General features: G+C 39.0%; 1 protein-coding gene across 4 annotated transcripts in view; it reads left to right on the top strand.

The window, feature by feature from the left end:
- The window catches only part of LOC127877845 (protocadherin Fat 1-like), a 173,417-nt gene that overhangs the window by 138,541 nt on the left and 12,822 nt on the right, over positions 1–22,054 (top strand). For 3 of the 4 annotated variants that reach the window (XM_052424130.1, XM_052424131.1, XM_052424133.1), the window contains 16 exons: positions 462–580; positions 2,280–3,099; positions 3,523–3,731; positions 4,869–5,013; positions 5,906–6,954; positions 8,096–8,243; positions 8,732–8,965; positions 9,408–9,556; positions 10,881–11,118; positions 12,012–12,226; positions 13,438–13,578; positions 15,179–15,313; positions 16,398–16,412; positions 17,591–18,635; positions 19,256–19,429; positions 19,948–20,105. In XM_052424130.1, coding sequence (XP_052280090.1) covers positions 462–580; positions 2,280–3,099; positions 3,523–3,731; positions 4,869–5,013; positions 5,906–6,954; positions 8,096–8,243; positions 8,732–8,965; positions 9,408–9,556; positions 10,881–11,118; positions 12,012–12,226; positions 13,438–13,578; positions 15,179–15,313; positions 16,398–16,412; positions 17,591–18,635; positions 19,256–19,429; positions 19,948–20,105 — 4,994 coding nt within the window. The remainder of the gene's footprint in view (positions 1–461; positions 581–2,279; positions 3,100–3,522; positions 3,732–4,868; positions 5,014–5,905; positions 6,955–8,095; positions 8,244–8,731; positions 8,966–9,407; positions 9,557–10,880; positions 11,119–12,011; positions 12,227–13,437; positions 13,579–15,178; positions 15,314–16,397; positions 16,413–17,590; positions 18,636–19,255; positions 19,430–19,947; positions 20,106–22,054) is intronic. The other variant, XM_052424132.1, reaches the window with a different exon arrangement.

The following is a 22,054-nucleotide window of genomic DNA, read 5'->3' on the forward strand; positions in this document are numbered from 1 at the left end:
ATAGTTACTAATAACCCTAAAGCTCAATAAGTAATCTCACTAATAATGTTTTGAAATTGCTGAAAACATTCTTTGAAAAATGAAATTGAGGGTTGATACTGCTTATTCAGTAAGTTAGTGTCAAATAAGAATAAATATTGGCAAGATATAATGTAGGGGCTGGACAAATTTAATCACAATTTTATATATTATTACAGTGGCTACCATGTATTTATAAGTAACTAAGCGATGCATTATTCTTCAGTATTTTGAAGGCTGAGAGTTTACACCTAGGGAAATACTTTTATATCAGACAGAAACTTTCACACTAATCTTTTAAAGTACCACTGAAATGCATCATCATCTCCTGATATTTGTATTTACATAGAATTTATCTCAGATCAAGAGCTAAAATAGCATGCCCAGGTGTTCCCACTCATTCTCATGACATGGTCACTTTGAGACCGTTTGCTTTTTTGCAGGTGTGGTAAAGGTTCAGGGGGAGGTAACCATGTCAACGTCCAGCTACAATCTGACTGTCCAGGCCATAGAGGTCATGTCTGGACTGACCGCTACAGCCATGCTTATGGTCACTGTTCAGGTATGCTATGACCATACTTACGGTCACTGTTCAGGTATGCTATGACTATACAGTCAATCTTGTGGATGCGACCACTTGTATTAAGCGACCTTTGTCTTATGCGACCATTTTGAAATCCCACGGAGCTTTTTCACTATATAATGATATTGTATAAAGCGACTTTTGTCTTACGCGACCAGCGACCGCTGATTTTTGTGTATTTTGATGTCCGAATCTTGAATTAAGCGACCACTAGGAGGTAAAAGTGGTTAATCCATTGATCTTTCAAGGACAAATCCGTGTTAATTGTTTATCTAAGCCGATAAGATGTAATGTTACACCTCTGCTTTGTTTTCACACAAACCATTATGATTATGCTTTGTCTCGTTGACCGGTTCTGACCAGTATTGTTGTAGACTGCGTATCAATTTTTTGAGTTGAATAATAGAGGAACGTAAACGCACAGTCTACAGCTTAAATAGTTTACTATGTAGAACGTTAAGAGACAACGCCGATTTTTCTCGAGTCTAGATAACAGGTGCAGAAACCATGCACTGTTCGCGACAAACATTTCCTGAGAAGTGCGGAAAATAAACAATTAATCGGCAACATCTGTCGAAATCTGTACAATTTGTAATTATGCTAATTAGTAGATATTTGTTAGCCAATCACATTGTTATTTACTTAATAAATCAGGTCTGTTTGTTTGTTTTCAATTGTCGTGTTTTAATTTTTCAGCTCATTATGTATCATAATCGAGTCAGATTTCCTTAAGCGTACATGCAGAAATTAAAATGTCAAAACGAAAAGTGTTAACGTTGAACGAGAAAATTCGGGTTTTGGAATTGTCAAAGAGTAAAAGTGCACGTAAAAACGCAGATGAGTTTGGAGTCGGTAATACTCAAATTTAGAACATTCTTAAGTGTAAAGCCGAGGTGCTTTGAACGTGGAAAATTATGTGTCAGGTGAAAAAAAACGCGAAAAATATTTCCTTGTCTATGTTGTTTTTGCAAATAAATATATACACACAATTCATTTATAATAAATGATAATTTTAAATAAGTGAAAAAATAAAACACATTATACGTAAAATATTGTTTATGTATTGTGTTAATATTCATTTTATTATAAAAGTTAAAATCATTGTTGACAAAAGAGATTATCCTTCATATAGATTAAACTTGAGTTTAAGCATTCTTCCAGAATGGCCTTTTTTATATAAAGACCATTTAATTTAGAGACCACTTTTGATTACTCCCTTGAGTGGTCTCTTAATACAATATTGACTGTACTTATGGTCACTGTTCAAGTATGCTATGATCATGCTTATGGTCACTGTACAGGTATGCTATATTGTGTGGGGAGGAATAATTTTTTGAAATACTCCAATTAGATATTTTGCTTTTTTTTGTTGGAAAGTTGTTGTACAATTGTTGTTGATGACTTTTCCCACTAAGATAAAGTGCCAGATCGTCCTACACAATCTGTTTAAATTGGAAATTGGTTCCTTTTTGATGTGTAAGTACATGTAAGATACTTTTAAATTAACAGACATACCTACATTAAAATTAGGTTTGTATAATAAATGTAATAAGATCAAGTGAAGTGGTGTTCCTATAGATCTGTTGGCACATGTATCAAAAGTGTCATATTGTTTTAACATCCTCAGTATAAATTAAACATTTTGCCGATATTATCATCTCTTATTTCACTATTGCAGGATGTAAACAACATTTCCCCAAGTTTTTCGGAGCATCTATACAAAGTCGGCGTATCTGAATCTGCCAGAATTGGCGCCTTGGTCACCACAGTGACAGCCTTTGATCCAGAACCAAAAAACAACGGCCTTATCCACTACACATTACTCCCTCAGGGCTCGGGTAACGCGCTGGACTATTTCTCAATTGACCCAGAAACTGGGAGGATATTTTCCAAGCGGTTCTTGGACCGAGAGCAACAGTCAGAATATCAGCTTTTAGTCGAGGCTGCTGATAGTGGGGTTCCAGCATTGTCAGGGACGACTGCGGTTGTTGTGAAGATTGATGACCTCAATGACAACCCACCAGTGTTTGACCAGCCATTCTACCACTGCATGATCACTGACCAGGTCACCAGAGGTCAGCTGGTCACCAAGGTTTCGGCAACTGATCCGGACTCCTGCAGCATAGGGGCACTACGTTATGCTATAATAGCAGGAAATGATGATCAGACATTTGAAATGGATGAAGTAAAAGGGATCATACTTCTTTCTCTGCACAGGGTTCCAAAACTTCACCTTGCATACAATCTGAATATTTCTGTTTCCGATGGTGTGTTCTCGACTTTTGCCCGCGTGAATATCAAGGTACAGAATAGCAACAAGCATGCCCCAAGGTTTGACCGCCAGATGTATGTAGCAGAGTTTCCCGAGAACTACGGGGAGGGGATGTTAGTCACTCAGGTCAAGGCCACAGATGAAGATGATGGGACATATGGGATGATAACTTACTCCATACCCAGCGAGGAAATGCAGCAGTACTTCCGTATGGACGCTGATACTGGTAAGGGCACATGTTGAATTGCATTTTATTCTTATGTTTTTTTATTGGCAATATTTAAATTCATGCATTCTTTTGAAATATCATGTAATATTAATGTAGAGAGGGATGTTATGTACCAAATACTAACCGTGTTCTTAATACTTAGTTTGACAACTAAGAAAGTGAATACCCAACTTGACTGATGGCGGTAAGATGTCAAAATTCTAAAACAACAAACATACACTCATTTATTTATTTATTTATTTTTGAAAGACCAATTATATTGGAAAAACATTTTATTATGTTTTTTTGTCCATCTAGAAAAAAATTACAAGTATGAAATAATTCAACAAAATAGGGTTATCTAAAGGATTCATTTAGAAATATTAAAAAAAAAGTTACTAGCTCACAACCAATCTGTGAAGGCTGACAATGTTGTTTCAGGTGAGATGTACTCGATGCAAGTGCTCGATCGTGAACAAAGGTCGGTGTACTCTGTCCCAGTAGCCGTCACAGACAATGGGGGCCGTATGACATTTACGACCGTGCACATCTCTGTGTCCGACCAGAATGACAATGTGCCGTTGTTCCTTGCCCAGGAATACAAGGTCACCACTCTGGAGGGGCTGCCTCTGAACTACACTGTTCTACAGGCAAGTTCCATCGGTTCACATTCCAATAATCATTGAGTTGTTTCAATGGAAAATGGGTCTAATGGCATATGGGTCAAGCAAAGCTCCAGACCAGCCTGCGCATTTGTGGAGTCATATCAGATTTGTTTCCAGTTATGAGACCACACAATCTTGCATGACTGGGTAGATCCTGACCAGACTGAAAGGCTGCGCAGGCTGGTCTGGAGCTGCGCTGGCTGCATATTTTATTAAACCCATTTTTGCTCTTTAATAATAAAATCAGTTATTTAAATGAGCAGTTCCTTCAAGCAATCCTTTTTTATGCCCCCGGTAGGATGGCATATAGCAGTTGAACTATCCGTCAGTCCATCTGTCTGTCAGTCAGTCCTTCCATCCATACTTGGCCATAACTTGTACATTATTGAAGATAGCAACTTGATATTTGGCATCCATGTGTATCTCATGGAGCTGCACATTTTGAGTGATGAAAGGTCAATGTCATCCTTCAAGGTCAAAGGTAAAAAAAAATCCGATGGAAGTAACAAGCTTTAAAGGGAGATAATTTAATTTATCATTTGGCGGGTACAGATCATTTTTACAAGGGAAGTAATCTTTTTTTATTATATCCCTTTACAAATATTACTTCCCTTGTAAAAGTGATCTGTACCTGCCAAATGATAAAAAAATAAAAATAAATCAAAGCGGCGCAGTAGGGAGCAAAGTGTTTCTGACAAACACATCTGTTGTATTTCAAAATAACTTGAGATGAAGAAAATGTTACATTTGCACCTGGATGTTGATAATAATCCCTTCTTTAATGATCTTTACCAAATAATGCCAGTTCAACCTATGAAATCAACTCAAACTGTTGTCCCAGTAATATAATCCTCTGTTTTTTAACGCAATGGAGGTTTCCTTCAAAGGGAATAGAATCCATAATGTCTCAGTAATGCTCAGTCTTTCAAGAGCTATTTTTCTAGCTATTACAATGAAATGACCTCACAATTTTCTCAGTTAACCCTTGTCTTCTATACAATTGAGCATTTTTTACCTAGGAAATGGACTCAAAATACTCTTCATAATACACAGTCAAGATAAATATGCAATGTTTTGTTGAAAAGTAGGTCCAGACATGAATGTTTTATTTCAACCAATCAGATTCTTGCTGAGGATCCAGATATAGACAGGAACGGAGCGATTGAGTACAGCTTCTCCCCAGGAACTTCCAAGCGTGTGACCCAGACATTCCGTCTTGATCCAAACTCAGGGACGATAACTCTTGCAGCCAGTCTCAAGGACTCTGGTATGTTCATTTATTTATAGAAAAATGAATTAACTATTTAATCTTCAATATTGGTATTGTAATGACTTGTTATATATTTTTAAGATGCAATAAATATATTGAAGACATAAAATGTTTGTGTATTTTCGATTACTATTTTCATACTTTATATAATTTTTCAGCATTGAGGGAATGATTTCGCTCTCGAATCCCAAAATATGTTTTGTTTTCATTTTTTTCGATACTGATATTATACATTCACTTTTAATGCTACCCCAAATTTTTTTGGGGGGAGCATATAGTCGCCGCTTTGTCAGTCCGTCCGTGTGTCCGTCCGTGCACAATTTTTGTCCGGGCTATTTCTCAGCAACTAATGACCGGAATTCAATTAAACTTTATGGGAAGCTTCACTATCAAGAGGAGATGTGCATATTATCAGCCGGTTCTGGTCGGATGATTTTTCGCAGAGTTATGGCCCTTTGAAATTTTCCATTAACTGTACAAATAGTGCAATTCTTGTCCGGCTATTTCTCAGCAATTAATGACCCGAATCCAATGAAACTTTATTGGAGGCTTCACTACCAAGAGGAGATGTGCATATTATCAGCCTGTTCTGGTCGGATGATTTTACACAGAGTAATGGCCCTTTGAAATTTTCTATAAAAAAATTCTTGTCCCCCCAACTACTGTGCCCTCAAGACGTTTCCTTTTATCTGAATATATAGTGCAATATTGTGACAAAAAAACACTTGGGGAGCATCACCCGTCTCTGATGGTTTCTTGTTATTATTTTCTGTAGAAAGTACTGATACGTTCATAATAAATGTGTACAAGATTTTTGTTCTGCAAAATGCACTAAATAACATGTTACAATAACAATTACTAGTTACAATTACATTTGGTTTCATTTCAGTGAATGAGTATTTCCAGTTCTTCATTCAAGCCAGTGACAAGGGGCTGACCCCTATGAAGAATGATGTCCCGGTCAATATCTGGGTCACAAACAACGACAGCGCTCAGCCGGTATTCTCCCAGCCTGCCTACTCCTTCTTCATGCTGGAAAATGAACCAGTCTCTGCAGTCGTCGCCACAGTTAGAGCCCTGAGCTCCTCACCCTTAGAGTACATAATAGTGCCGGGATACACAAAGGGCAGTAACTCTCCAGCGAGATTCAGCATCGACAGTCAGGGAAGGATTCACGTGACGTCTTCTGTAGACATGGAGACCATAAGTGTGTACACTCTGACCGTGCAGGCTCAGACACTCAGCAACCCCCCTCTGGTGACACAAGCCATTGTCTACATTCGCTTGATGGACATTAATGACAACTACCCATACTTCGAGTCGTTCCCCTACACGGTCACTTTACCAGAAAACACGGACGCTGGAACAGAACTGATGCAGGTTGTGGCACGTGATTTAGACAGGTCTTCAAAATTTGTCTACTCTTTCGGAGACGATGTAAGAAAATATTCCCAGAAATTCAGCATCGATTCCAGCACAGGGATGATAAGTCTGTTATCCCCCTTGGACCGTGAGGCACAGGACCTGTATAACCTAACCGTCTGGGTGAAGGATAATGAAGGTCCCCGCGCCCTTCAGAACTTCACGGTCGTACAGGTAAAGGTCATGGATCATAACGACAACCCTCCTGAGTTCACGCGCACCCTCTACCAGGCTGCAGTGAATGAGGACGCATTTGAAGGGACCATTCTTATGACCTTGACAACGGTTGACAAGGATTTGACCTCTGACCCTCAGTATTACATCACAGAGGGTGACCCAGAAGGGAAATTCAAGATTCATAAGAATGGAGATGTTTACGTGAATCGTGTGCTTGACAGAGAGCAGGCGCCCAGGTACAAGCTGACTGTTGCTGTCACTGATGGTGCCTTTGTTACCACAGCAACACTAACCATTGACATTCTTGACGCTAATGACAACGCCCCAGTATGCAGCAAGGTCAGTTCTGAAATATTTTAGTTTCAAGTTGTAGCTGAAATTTCTAAGGTAAGTATTCATAACAAAATGGTTTAGGCATAAAGTTTGCTAACAAACACATGTCTGTCTTTGTATTGATAAATATCATAAGCCAAAGAGTGTCTACATGTAGTAACATTTTATTCAAACAGTATTTAGACTATCATTATGTATTTGCAAGTTATATGAATAAAAATTGCATATTAAATGTAAAAAAAAGGTACTTTACCACTTGTAAAAACCTTGAGAATTGCTTCTTTTTTCTCAAACCAATATTTATATTTTTGTAATTGAGTTTAGAGTGAAATCTTATTGTATTCCAAATTTAATCATTGTTATTCTGACTGCAGTGAAAAACTGGTGACTCCTCTAATTTATATGGTACAAATATAAAGGACAATCATCCATGTAATATTTAGTCATTGAAAAATAAGTGCCAGTAAAACTTGTCAACATGCAAATAATGTACATCATTGTGATATGTGGCCGTTATTTTTACCTACTGTTTAGTTGAGTACTTGAAACAGATTATCTCTTTACTGCCAAGATACACACTTTGGGGCATTTGTAGTCCCTTAGAAAATCAAATTTAATTAAAAACCTTTCTTACTGGATTCAAATTGTAAAAGATTCATTTCTAACCCTAAGGTACTGATGAGCAGAAAACAGCATTAAACCTGAATAGATTGCGAATTACTCACAGGCTGTTCTGGTTATATGCTGGTTGCATAAAGCCATTTCCACTTTGCTTTTTGGCAGGAAAGTGTTATTACCTCCCACTTTGTTGCCCACTATAATACGTCCCACTATGAAGTCCACTCTTATATGGCCCAATTTGTTGCCCTTTCTAATATGGCCGATTTTGTTGCCCACTCTAGTAGTCCCCCCCATATTGTTGCCTGCTCTAATATGGCCCACTTTGTTGCCCACTCTCATATGTCCCACTTTGTTGCCCACTCTTATACGCCCCACTTTGTTGCCCAATCTAATATGTCCGAAATGTTGCCCACTCTAATATGTCCCCCACATTGTTTCCCACTCTAATAATTCCCACTTTGTTGCCCACTCTAATACGTCCCACTTTGTTGCCCACTCTTATGCCCCACTTTGTTGCCCAATTCAGCCCGTGTACACAGCTGTGGTCAGTGAAGATGTGACCCCAAGCTGGGTCATTGCAAGCCTCAAGGCCACGGACGCAGATGAATACGGTTCCTTGAGATACGAACTTACAGGAGACGGCGCCAAGGATTTCTACATGGAACCTAACTCTGGTAGGAAATTCAAAGTGTTTCTCTGATATATTAAAGAATTATAAAGTAATGAAGTTGAAGATTTTTTTGTTTACAGTATTTTCAAATAATGCAACAAATCAAAGAGAAAACATTCTAACAATATGAAAGTATTGCAGATGATAATTGAAGTTTCAAATAAGAATTCAACAGTTTGTTGTTAATTATATTAAAACACTTCTGGTGAAGAATTAATGTGAGGTGCATTATAGAAAACTGGGCTTAATGCACTTGCCTTAAGTGTCGTCACAGATAAGCCTGTGCAGTCCGCACAAGGTAATCATGAGCGACACTTTCAGCCTTAAAGATATTTAAGCTAAGAAGGGACTTAAACGAAAAATACTGTGAATCAGATAATGTCCATCTGGGACGACACTTTACTTACATGCATTAAGCCCAGTTTTTCCAGAACACAGCTAATACATTAGAATTGTCTCCCTTGCACACGATCATAGTGATCTCCCTTACAGGTATCCTGACAGCAGCCGTGTCTTTAGACCGAGAGCGAGTGGACCGCTATTACATGGAGGTGAGGGCGGTGGACATCGGGGGCAAGTTCTGTGTCATGGAGGTACACCTGATGATACGCGATGTCAACGACAACAGCCCAGTGTTTGAGACCCTAGAACAGCCAGTCAGTATCAGTGAGGGAGCACCAGTCAACACCCTTGTGTATCGTGTATCAGCTTCGGATGCTGATCTTGGTAGGACCTCATAGCTAAACATTGTTGTTTAACCAGGTTTTAACTAATTTGAAATCCTGTTTATTAGATAAGGGTATGAATGCTGGGGGACATTAAATAGGTGGCTTGGGGTCAATAACTTTGTTTTGCATTGACTTATCTAACTTGATTACACTTTGTATATATCAAGCTTTATCTAACTTGATTACACTTTGTATATATCAAGCTTGCAAATGGGATTTTTTTTTTATTAAAAGTTACTGTCAAATAGTAAAGTTAAAAACTTTTAAATACAGTTTCTCAATGGTTTTAAAGAAAGTTGTAAGGTTGTAAAGATGAATTAAAATGTGTTGTGATGAACATTCAACATTTTTCTTTTAAGTTGAACTTAAAATATATATTTATCAAATCATAAATTAATGCCAGTGTAATGGATTGTGTTATTGTTATTATGTATGTTTAGGTAACTACCGCCAGATAGTGTACTCATTGATATCCAACCCTGGCGAGACTTTCAAGATGGACTCCAAGAGTGGACTGATCCAGCTGTCCAAGCCTCTTGACCGAGAGAGAATGCCCGGATACACCTTACGGGTCAGGGCAACTGACAAGGTATGTCCAGTGAGAGAGAATGACTGCATACACCTTACTGGTCAGGGCCGCGGACAATGCTAGTCAAAGGAGAGAGAATGCTCGCATACAACTTACGGGTCAGGGCCACTGACAAGGTATGTCCACTGAGAGAGAATGCCCGCATACACCTTAAGGGTCAGGGCCACTGACAAGGTATGTCCAGTAAGAGAGAATGCACGCATACACCTTACGGGTCAGGGCCAATGTCAATGTACGTCCAGTGAGAGAAAATGCCCGCATACATCTTACGGGTCAGGGCCGCTGACAAGGTATGTCCAGTGAGAGTATGCCCGCATACACCTTACAGGTCAGGGCCACTGACAAGGTATGTCCAGTGAGAGAGAATGCCTGCATACACCTTACAGGTCAGGGCCACTGACAAGGTATGTCCAGTACGAGAGAATGCCCGCATACACCTTACAAGTCAGGGCCACTGACAAGGTATGCCCACTGAGTGAGAATGCTTGCATACACCTTAGCTGTCAGGGCCACTGACAAGGTATGCCCAATGAGAGAGAATGCCTGCTTTCACCTTACGGGTCAAGGCTTCTGAAAAGGTAAGTTCAGCTAGAGAGATTGCCTGCATTCACCTTACAGGTCAGGGCCACTGACAAGGTATTCCAGTGAGAGAGAATGCCTGCATACACCTTATGGGTCAGAGCCGCTGACAAGGTATGTCCAGTGAGAGAGAATGCCTGCATACACCTTATGGGTCAGGGCCACTGACAAGGTATGTCCAGTGAGAGAGAATGCCTGCATACACCTTATGGGTCAGAGCCGCTGACAAGGTATGTCCAGTGAGAGAGAATGCCTGCATACACCTTATGGGTCAGAGCTGCTGTGACAAGGTATGTCCAGTGAGGGAGAATGCCTGCATACACCTTACGGGTCAGGGCCAATGACAAGGTATTCCAGTGAGACAGAATGCCTGCATACCCCTTAAGGGTCAGGGCCACTGATAAGGTATGTCCAGTAAGAGAGAATGCCCGCCTACACCTTACAGGTCAGGGCCACTGACAAGTCATCACTGATTTAGGTTGCAGATTGGTATTTATTTATAGTGGTGTTTTTCTAATACATTGTAAAGAAGAAAAAAAAATCAGAAATGCGTTTAATTCAGTTTAATTTAAGATGCTCATAATTAAGTATTTTCTCATGCAATTTTCTTATGCAATTTATAGCTTTTTAATAGTTATACCATAACTAATTATCAATAATGATCACAATCTATGAAGTTATAGACTAGCCTGGTTTTCTATACACAGCAAAGTAGTGTTGTGAGACCCTGTTTCTGTATTTGTAGGGCACCCCTCAACTTACAAGTGAGATGGACATAGACATCACAGTGACCGACATCAACGATAATCCACCTGAGTTTGAGCAGACCACGTACTGGTCATCTGTGCCTGAGGACGCGGTCATCGGTCAGTACGTGACCACGGTACGAGCCACGAGTAGAGACATTGGTCTCAATGCCAAGATTGCCTACTTCATACAGGCAGGAAACGACAAGGATAAGTTCACAGTGGAGCCTGACACAGGTTGGTTTCTGAGCCTCACTTTAGAAAATCAGGGCTTAATGCATGTGCATTAAGTGTCCTCCCAGATTAGCCTGTGCAGTCCACTCAGGCTTATCATGAACAAAACTTTACGCTTATACTGGATGTTTGCTTATGACTTCCTTTAAACAAAACATACCACGAAGGCGGAAAGTATCTTCCCTAATAAGTCTGCTCAGGCTAATCTGGGAGGTCACATTATGCATATTCATTTAACCCTTTGCATGCTGGGAAATTTGTCGTCTGCTAAAATGTCTTCTGCTGAATTTCTAAAATTAGCATTTTCTTCGATTTTTTTTCAAAGAATACTATCAGAATAGCAAACAGTTTGGATCCTGATGAGACGCCACGTTCTGTGGCGTCTCATCTGGATCTAAACTGTTTGCAAAGGCCTTTTAAATTCGGTTCCCGCACTGAAAGGGTTAACCCCTTTTTCCCAGGGCTAGGCTTATCTGTTTTCCAGTCATTTGTTAGAACCTATTCATTTGTTTAGCTGGATTGTGATTAAACATAAGCTATTTGAGACATTCTCGAGTCAGTTTCCGTTAAGAACCAGTACTTGGGGTCTTATGAGTTGTTGGAAACTTTTTAGAATGTGGATCAAACCCAGAAACTGATAACCAGATGGCAACCATATCCACAAACAAACAGATTGTAATGTAAAAGAGCAAAAAACAAATACTCTCAATATTCACCATTTCCATGGATGATTATGTTACCACACTGAAAACATTTTTTCAATTTATTTTATTCTATTCAGGTTTCATATTTAACAACGGGAATCCAAGACATTGTGTAAGTAGTTAATTCCAGATTATCTTTCAATATTTGATGAGGAAGCATTAAAACAACTATATTTTTCTAAAACTTTACAGGCGTGATCCGTACCGCTGGATACCTGGACCATGAGTCCGTCCCTGGCTATGTGCTCACAATTCGGGCCCAGGACCATGGCGACATTCCACTCAGCAACACGGCCTACGTGCAGATCAACGTGACCGATGTTAATGACAATGCCCCTGTGTTCATGCAGAAACACTACACAGGGCAGGTCCGGGAGGATGCAGCTATCGGGACTCGCGTTTTACAGGTGAGAGGGGCTAGACTTCTACAGATGGGAGGGTTAGACTTCTTCAGGTGGGAGGGGCTAGACTTCTACAGGTGGGAGGGGCTAGACTTCTACAGGTGGGATGGGCTAGACTTCTACAGGTGGAAGTGGCTAGACTTCTACAGGTGCAGGGGGCAAGATTTCTACAGGTGGGAGAGGCTAGACTTCTACAGGTGGGAGGGGCTTGACTTCTACAGGTGGGAGGGGCTTGAATTCTCCAGAAGGGAGGGGCTGGACTTCTACATGTGGAAGGGGCTAGACTTATACAGGTGGGAGGGGCTTGACTTCTAGAGATGTGAGGGGCTAGTCTTCTACAGGTGGTAGGGGCTTGACTTATACAGGTGGGAGGGGCTTGACTTCTAGAGATGTGAGGGGCTAGTCTTCTACAGGTGGTAGGGGCTTGACTTCTTCAGGTGTGGGTGCTAGATTTCTGCAGATGGGATGGCTAGACTTATACAGGTGGGAGGTGCTAGACTTCTACAGGTGCGAGGGGCAAAACTTCAACAGGTGGGAGAGGCTAGACTTATACAGGTGGGAGGGGCTTGACTTCTACAGGTGCAGGGGGCAAGACTTCTACATGTGGGAGAGGCTAGCCTTCTACAGGTAGGAGTGGCTTGACTTCTACAGATGGGAGGGGCTAGACTTCTACATGTGCAAGAGGCTATATTTATACAGGTGGGAGGTGCTAGACTTCTAGAGGTGTGAGGGCTAGACTTCTACAGGTGGTAGGGGATAGACTTCTACAGGTGTGGGGGCAAGATTTCTACAGGTCGGAGGGGCTAGACTTTTACAGGTATGAGGGGCTAGACTTTAAAGGTGGTAGGGGCTAGACTTCTACAGGTGGGAGGGGCTTGACTTCTTAAAGTTGGAGGGACTAGACTTCTATGGGTGGGATGGGCTAGATTTCTACAGGTGGGCGGGGCTAGACTTTTACAGGTGTGTGGGGCTAGATTGTGGAAATCATATTGAACATGTGTTTGTGATCTAGAGCTAGTTTTAATTAACAAGTGTACATTACAATTTGCATACCAGAGGATTTAATTTTTGAAATTCAAACTGAAAATTTGCAAGCATCACTATTTTTTCACAAAGAAAATTATTATTACTTCAAAGAGAACCAAAGTTGTTTTGGACTTAATCATTGAACAACCTACACACAATTACATACACTACACAATTTATGTTTTCCACAGCTATCCACAGCTGACCTTGACAGTGACCCAGCCAACAAGGTTGTCAACTACAGCATCATTGCTGGGGACAGCCTGCACATGTTTGATGTGCACCGGACTGAGGGATACCTCATTGTGAGGAACCGCCTTGACAGGGAAGATGTATGTATCTTGTTCACCTGGATTTTATGTGAAACTATAAAAGGAAAAAAATACTCTTATTCCTTTTAAGCCTGACTTCTGCTTCTCAATTTTGTAAGGGTTTTTACTTTCCTGGTACCTTTATTATGCCCCCCTTCGAAGAAGAGGGGGTATATTGTTTTGCATATGTCGGTCGGTCCGTCGGTAGGTCCGTCGGTCGGTCCGTCCGTCGGTCCGTCCGTCAACCAGATGGTTTCCAGATGATAACTCAAAAACGCTTAGGCCTAGGATCATGAAACTTCATAGGCACATTGATCATGACTGGCAGATGACCCCTATTGATTTTCAGGTCACTAGGTCAAAGGTCAAGGTCACAGTGGCTCTAAATAGTAAAATGGTTTCCTGATAACTCCAGAATGCTAAGGCCTAGGATCATGAAACTTCATAGGTACATTGATCATGACTGGCAGATGACCCCTATTGATTTTCAGGTCACTAGGTCAAAGGTCAAGGTCACAGTGACTTGAAATAGTAAAATGGTTTCCAGATGATAACTCAGGAATGCTTACGTCTAGGATCATGAAACTTCATAGGTACATTTTTAATGACTGGCAGGTTACCCCTATTGATTTTCAGGTCACTAGGTCAAAGGTAAAGGTCACAGTGACTCGAAATAGTAGAATCGTTTCCGGATAAAAATTCAAGAATGCTTACGTCTAGGATCATGAAACTTCATAGGTACATTGATCATAACTGTCAGATGACCCCTATTAATTTTCAGGTCACTAGGTCAAAGGTCAAGGTCACAGTGACTAGAAATAGTAAAATGGTTTCCTGATGATAACGCAAGAATGCTTACGCCTAGGATCACATAACTTCATAGGTACATTGATAATGACTGGCAGATGACCCCTATTGATTTTCAGGTCACTATGTCAAAGGTCAATGTCACAGTGACTCAAAATAGTAAAATGGTTTCCGGATAATAATTCAAGAATGCTAAGGCCTAGGATCATGAAACTTCATAGGTACATTGATCATGAGTGTCAGATGACCCCTATTAATTTTCAGGTCACTAAGTCAAAGGTCAAGGTCACAGTGACTCACAACAGTTAAATGGTTTCCTGATGATAACTCAAGAATATTTAGGCCAAAGATCATGACACTAAATAGGTACAGTACATTGATCATGACTGGCAGATGACCCCTATTGATTTTCAGGTCACTAGGTCAAAAGTCAAGGTTACAGTGACAAAAAACGTATTCACACAATGGCTGCCACTACAACTGACAGCCCATATGGGGCATGCATGTTTTACAAACAGCCCTTGTTTGATTCTTTATTTCTGATGGAATGTTAAATAAAATTAATATGAGCCGCGCTTTTGAAATATGGGGCTTTATGTAGGTGCTAAAGATTGCCTCTCAGAGTAGGCTGTACAGTCAGCGCAGGCTTATCAGGGACGACACTTTCGGCCTAAACAGGATTTTTGTTTAGAAGAGACTTCCTTTAAACACAAAAATGTCCTGCAATGAATGTACTGCACTGATTAACCTGCGATGACTCTTAACACACATAGCACAGCTCAAATATTTGTAAAATAATGTCTATCCTTGCCAGGTTGACATGTACACGCTGCAAGTTCGTGCAACCAACTACCACATGAGCACGGACACATTGGTCACCATGGTGATTCTAGATGCCAATGACTGTGCACCGACTTTCTCCCAAGAGAATTATACCTTGCTTGTGCAGGTAAGCAGTCTATATTGGGCAGGCCTTCTATTCTTGAGAAGTGTAGAGATTTGCAAACAACACCACTATAAAAGAACGAGAGCGCCGATGGCGTTAAAAGCATAGGTGCAAGATACAGGGAAGAATGGCGTCACGTGGTATAATGTAGTTCGATATCGCCATCCGCGAATTTCTCAAATCAATAATTTCAAACAATTACCGACTATTTAAATAGATAATCTTTCCATTTACATCAGTGTTTGAAACGCTTATGAAAAATAATTACCCAAGCCTTTCAAAATTTAAGCACGGACAGATCTGTATCTTTTCACAAATGAAAATAGACGCTACCCTATTCGTCTGCGTCAAGAATTTGTCGTAAAACTTGTGGTAAGCGTTAGATGCAGACGTGCACAACAGATTGAGTTCTGAATACAGATTTCTGAATGCAGATTTTTATAGAAACTCCTCAAAGCAGTTACTTCCCTTGCTTCGCCCGGTCAGTAACTTCTAGTATAAGGGAGGCCACTGCGTAGGAGATTGAGATTTATAGTGCAGATAGAATTGTTTTACGAACGAAATTTGTTTTAGGTTATAAGAAGATTTTTTGACATAAAACGGTCTTAGAAAAATTCACTAAAAACGGTGTCAGCAATATTCTTGGAAGAAAACGTTAGAAAAACGTTTCCAAATTTGTTTTGTAAGAATGACCATATACTAAATTTAATAGATATTTTCGTCTGATTTTTGATCAGGTAAGGCTTCATAGTGGGTAACCGAGCGATGTGGATTTTTGAAATGTGGTATATACCATAAGCATAGGTGCGTAAACGCACCTATGCTAAAAATGAAAAAGAGTTAGTCTTTTGTTTAGCAATGAATGATAATGTTACAAATTAAATTGCAAGTAAGAAGAAAAGAAATTATAAATAAAGTTATAGGTAAACCTGTTTTATGTCTTTTTTAGTAACAAATTGTTGTTCAAACTTTTTGTGTTATAAATTTTTTATACATATTATAAATCTTTGTTTAAACAGCAATTTTTTAAGATGATATTAGTTTGTTTTAAGTTATTGATTAAAAACTACTTTTTTTGTCATCCTAGATGAACGATGTTCCTGTAAGTAACTGAATGGAATGAACTTCATTTTATATTTTAAATTTATAACAATCTTGACAAGCATGATGTTGTATGCAAATACTTTAATAAAACCAAGTATGATTTACAATTATTTTGCTTTTGACTTAGCATGGAATTGTATGATATATTTTTTTTACATTTGCACCTTTAAATTAGATCTAATTTTATCAGTGCAAAATTATATGGGTTATCAACTTTTCTTCTTTAGATGCTGTACACATCTTGACCTGATATAACATGTATAACTTTTTGTACACATAAGCTTTTTGTTCATTCAAAAATTATGTTGAAAATAATTGAGTAAAGTGAAAAAGAGTGGAAGTTTTTGATGAGTTTAGTTCGAAATTAATTTATGGAATGATATTGCAGCTTAAAAACATATCAAAGAAAAAATAACTCTTAAATGCTTGTAACTGGCCTAATTATCACTAGAAATGTTGACTAAACATAATGAAATTAAAAATAATAATAATTTATAATGACAGTTTAATTTAATAAAAATATTTGACAAGTTTTGTTCTCACTATTTTTTTGTATAAAGCTGATTTTACAAAAGTGCATAATAAAGGGTGTTTGTATTTCTTTAAATTTATATGAAATTAGATATTTTTTGAATGGATCATTTAAAAAGCCAACCACTTGTCTTGTATTTATTGCATGAAACCTAATTTAATAAAGGATCATTTATATAAAACTGTTACACAACAAGCAGTTTTATTTGAAATCAGTATATTCTTTGTGTTCAAGCTTGAATTTTTGAAGCTGAACTGTCATGCGTTTTGTGTTTTCTAAAGTGTCTATCTGTTGTTTGGCTGAAGCATTAATATTGCTTTTGATGTGTATGTTACTGTAAAATAGAACATGGTTTATTATGATAGTTTTTTTGCATGTTTCATTTTTACTCTCGCTGCATTAGCTTATTAAATTTGTTAGTTAATAAAGGTACAAAAACCACACACCTAAACAATGACATTGTAATAATAATGTTCATATTTTCCACAAGTGTTGAATTATCCAAGTATTGCTTTTTAAAATTGTGATATCCTTTAGTTTAACTGAATTTTCACAATTTTGTATGATCAATTCTGAAATGATCTGAAGTGATAACATGCAATCAGATCTTTGAAGATATTCTTGAATGTATTTTAATTTTCTAGGAGGACAGGAAGCTTACCACATGCATCCTGAAATTTGAGGTCACAGATGATGACCTCGACCCCAACGGTGCGCCCTTCACCTTTGACCTCATAGGTCACAAGGATGAGAAATTCAAGGTCGATGCGGAGGGAAATCTGTGTATTGCTGGCGAGTTGAACCGCAAGATCACTGCCATATATCACCTTAAGGTGCGGGTATTTGACCGCGGCACCCCTGCCATGTTTTCTGACGTGAACGTCGATGTGGAGGTTATTGAAGAAAGCACCCAAGCCCCTGTGGTTTCTAATCTGGATGTGTCCATTAGCTCATATCTAGATGAATTCCCAGGAGGTGTGATTGGTACACTGAAAGCTGTGGATGGGGACAAGTTTGATACTCTCTCTTATACGGTATCTTCTGTGCATCGTAACATGTTTGATATCGACAAGAAAGATGGGCGCGTGATTGCGTTTGCTGGTTTGGACTCTGGTAGATACAGCGTCAATGTTAGTGTCACAGATGGGAAGTACACCACATTTGGTATTGTTAACGTAGATGTTACCACAATCACCGAGCAAATGATAGAGAATGCTGTCACCATACAGTTTGATAATATGGAACCTCGAGAGTTTGTGAAAATCCACAAGGCCGACTTTATCCGAGTGGTGAAGGATGACCTGAATGTAAGAATAACTGACGTCATGATAATCAGTATTCAGAACTCCCAGAGCTCCATCAACAAGTCAGCAAGAAAACGTCGTAACACTGGCGATAAGAACCTAGATGTGTTGTTTGCTGTTTACAAGGGAAGTGAGTATCTACCGAGAGACAGACTGAAACGGAAGGTCATGAAAATGGAAGACGAAATCGAGACTACTTTGGGCGTGAAGGTTGTGAGTGTATTTTCTGATACTTGCAGCAAGGATCTGTGTAAGGACGGGGAATGTGTGGGACTTGTGGAGTTTGACAAGGACAGTCTGGTGCCGGTGTTCCTGGATGGGGGGAGCTTTGTATCTGCCAAGCACAAGTACACATACGAGTGTCAGTGCCCCAACGGCAACGTAGGTAGGTTAACAAGTGCAATAAGCATCTAGTCATTGGTTGACTAACGTTACCAATTGCAATGAGTATTTTAGCGCTTTACCACGCAGATAAGCAGTTTGACGCAATTGTATTCCTTTGGAAAATCACAAAAAATAGAAGACTTTTCTTGCTAGATTCAATATTTAAAGCCTTCATTTTCAAGTTTAAGTTACAGATGAGCAGCAAACAGCATAAAACCAGAACAGACTTTTAGTTACTCGCGGACTTTTCTGGTTTATGCTGGGTACATTTTCACTTTGCTTCTGAGCCGAAAAGGGTTAATGATTGGTTGAAAGAAGGCATCAAAAACTTTCAGATATGATTTAAACAATTCACTGCACACTTTACTTATCTTTTGTTTGAAATACATATATTTATCATGTTTTCAAATTCAATTAACAACTTGGGTAATTCAACCTTCATACAAACATTTCAGATTTTTAAGACTAAAATGTAATTAAATTTTTTTTTGTACTTAGGCTCTTAATTTCATATTTCAAATGACTTTGGCCCCATTCACCGATCAACAAGATTATTCATCTCAGATCACCAAATAAGAAACAAAGGCAATCACATTCATAAACCTCTATTGTCCATTCCAGGTGACAACTGCCTGCCCAACCCACGTAGCTGCTCAGAGGCGCCATGTCCCGAGTACAAGGTGTGTGTCCCGGATGTGGAGCGAGGGTACCAGTGTATGTGCCCGCCGGGTCAGACCGGGCGACATTGTGAAAAGGACCTCGATAACAAGTGTGATAACATCAACTGTAACAAAGGTTAGTGTGATACAATTAACTTTAACAACTGTGAATGTAATAACATCAAGTGTAAAAAAGGTGAGTTTTACAATACCAGCTGTTACAAGGGTGCATCTTATATAGCCAAGTAATTGTATTTTGTGTGAAAAGTGCATGGGAGGAAAAAGCATTATTAAAAAACAGACAGGTATATTTGAGTATGTTTTTATTTTCAGCAAATTATTTCAGCATATTTTTGGGGAGAAAACTACCTCCAAATTTTCAAGCGATTCAATCAAAACTTAAAATATTTCATCACCACAAGGTTTAGATGAGCACAACACGTTTTTTTTTTACTTCAAGTAATACGTGATCCACACATTCTTGAGTTATTTGCCTTTTTAACATTTTGGACCAATGTTGGGTTCTGTAAGCCACAAGAAAATAAAGGCTTAAGTTCTGCATAAGTAAAAACTTGACACTGACTATCTTCCTTGTATTATGTTGTGTCCGTGTTTTGACCATATCCCTTGTATAATGTTGTGTTTCTGTTTCAGGAGACTCTCCTATCACCTTCACGGGTTCTAGCTACGCCAAGTGGACGCTGCACAACAAGATTGAGGAGCGACTCAGCCTCTCTTTGAGAATCAAGACAATCAAAGAGACCTCCTGCCTCATGTTTGCCAAGGGACGTGTTGACTACAGCATTCTCGAGGTACATGTGCAATTAGCTTATTATAATCCATGGATGTGTGAGAAATCTGACTAAAGATTCAATAAATTAACTTCCTTTATTACCAAAGTGCAATCGTGAATGACAACTTGAAGACTTCTTTAAAAGTGTTGCGAATTTTAGATTATAATGTGCATGATTTGAGCATCTCTCCAAAAAAAACTGGGCTTAATGCATGTGCTTAAACTCTCGTCCCAGATTTGCCTGTGAAGTCCGCACAGGATAATCAGGGATGCCACTTTCCAGGCAAGAGACTGTCTTTAACAAAAATTTAATATAAAAACCAAAAGTGGTGGCCTTGATTAGCCACACTGAACAGGCTAATTTGGGACTACACTTAATGCACAAGCATTGAGCCTAGTTTTCGCAAAATAAGGCTCAATTTTTAGCTCCACTGTCCAGAGGCCAGCGGGGCTTATGTCATGGTCCTGTGTCCGTCGTGCGTGCGTGCATTAACTTTTTCTTTAAACATCTTCTTCTCCTAAACTACAAGTCCAATTCTGATAAAACTTCTCACAAATGTTCCTGGGGTGAACCTCTTTCAAATTTGTTCAAATTATGCCCCTGGGGTCAAATAAATAAACTCAATAAATTGAACATATGCTTATATAAAGCCTATTTTGTGCAAACTTTAAAAATCTTTCTGTCCATAACCATTGGGCCTAGTGCTACCAAATTTGATATGTAGTGACATTTAATAGTTCTCTACTTTGTTTGTTCAAATTATGCCCCTGGGGTCACATTTGACCCTGCCCCGGGGGTCACAAAAATGAACATATGCTTATATAAATCCTATTTTGTGCAAACTTTAAAATCTTCTTGTCCATAACCGTAGGGCCTAGGGCTACCAAATTCGGTATGTGGTGACATCTAATAGTTCTCTACTTAGTTTGTTCAAATTATGCCCTTGGGGTAAAATTTGACCCTGCCCCGGGGGTCACAAAAATGAACATATGCTAAAATAAGGCCTATTTTGTGCAAACTTTAAAAATCTTTTTGTCCATAACCGTATGGCATAGGGCTACCAAATTTGGTATGTAGTGACATCTTATAGTCCTCTACCAAGTTTGTTCAAATTAAGCCCCTGGGATCAAATGTGACTGTTCCCCAGGGGTCACAAAATTGAACATATGCTTATATTGGGCCTATTTTGGGCTAACTTTAAAAATCAACTTGTCCATAACCATTGGGCCTATTTCTACCAAATTTTGTATGTATTAAAATCTTAAAGTTCTCTACCAAGTTTTTTCAAATTATGCCCCTGGGGTCAAATTTGACCCTGCCCCTGGGGGTCACAAAAATGAACATATGCTTAAATAAGGCCTATTTTGTGCAAACTTTTAAAATCTTCTTGTTCATAATTATAGAGCCTAGGGCTACTAAATTTGGTATGAAGTGACATCTAATAGTCCTCTACCAAATTTGTTCAAATTATTCTCCTGGGCACAAATTTTACCCTGCCCCGGGGGTCACAAAACTGAACATATGCTTATATAAAGCCTCTTTTGTGCAAACTTCAAAAATATTCCTGTCCATAACCATTGGGCCTAGGGTTACCAAATTTGGTATGTAGTGACATCTTATAGTTCTCTACCAAGTTTGTTCAAATTATGCCCCTGGGGCCAAATTTATCCCTTGAAGGCTCCCATTAAAAAGATGTTCAAGAAACTTTGATTCGTCACAAAACATGGCCACAGGGTATTTTGCATATGTCATGAACTATATTAATAACAGAAACTTTGAAACCTACAAACACTTTTTGGAATTTTGGAAAAAGATTCATGATTGAATGAAGGAACTTTCATTAATCTTGTAGAACATGCGTAGATTTGATCTTCAGCATCTAAAAATATGTGAAATAGAAATAGAAAGAACGACAAAATCTTTTGGAGAGATAAATGTACCTACCTTATAAGCAAAGGACCTGTGCG

Source organism: Dreissena polymorpha, chromosome 4 (genome assembly GCF_020536995.1).
Source record: "Dreissena polymorpha isolate Duluth1 chromosome 4, UMN_Dpol_1.0, whole genome shotgun sequence".
In the NCBI taxonomy this organism is placed as follows: Eukaryota; Metazoa; Mollusca; class Bivalvia; order Myida; family Dreissenidae; genus Dreissena; species Dreissena polymorpha.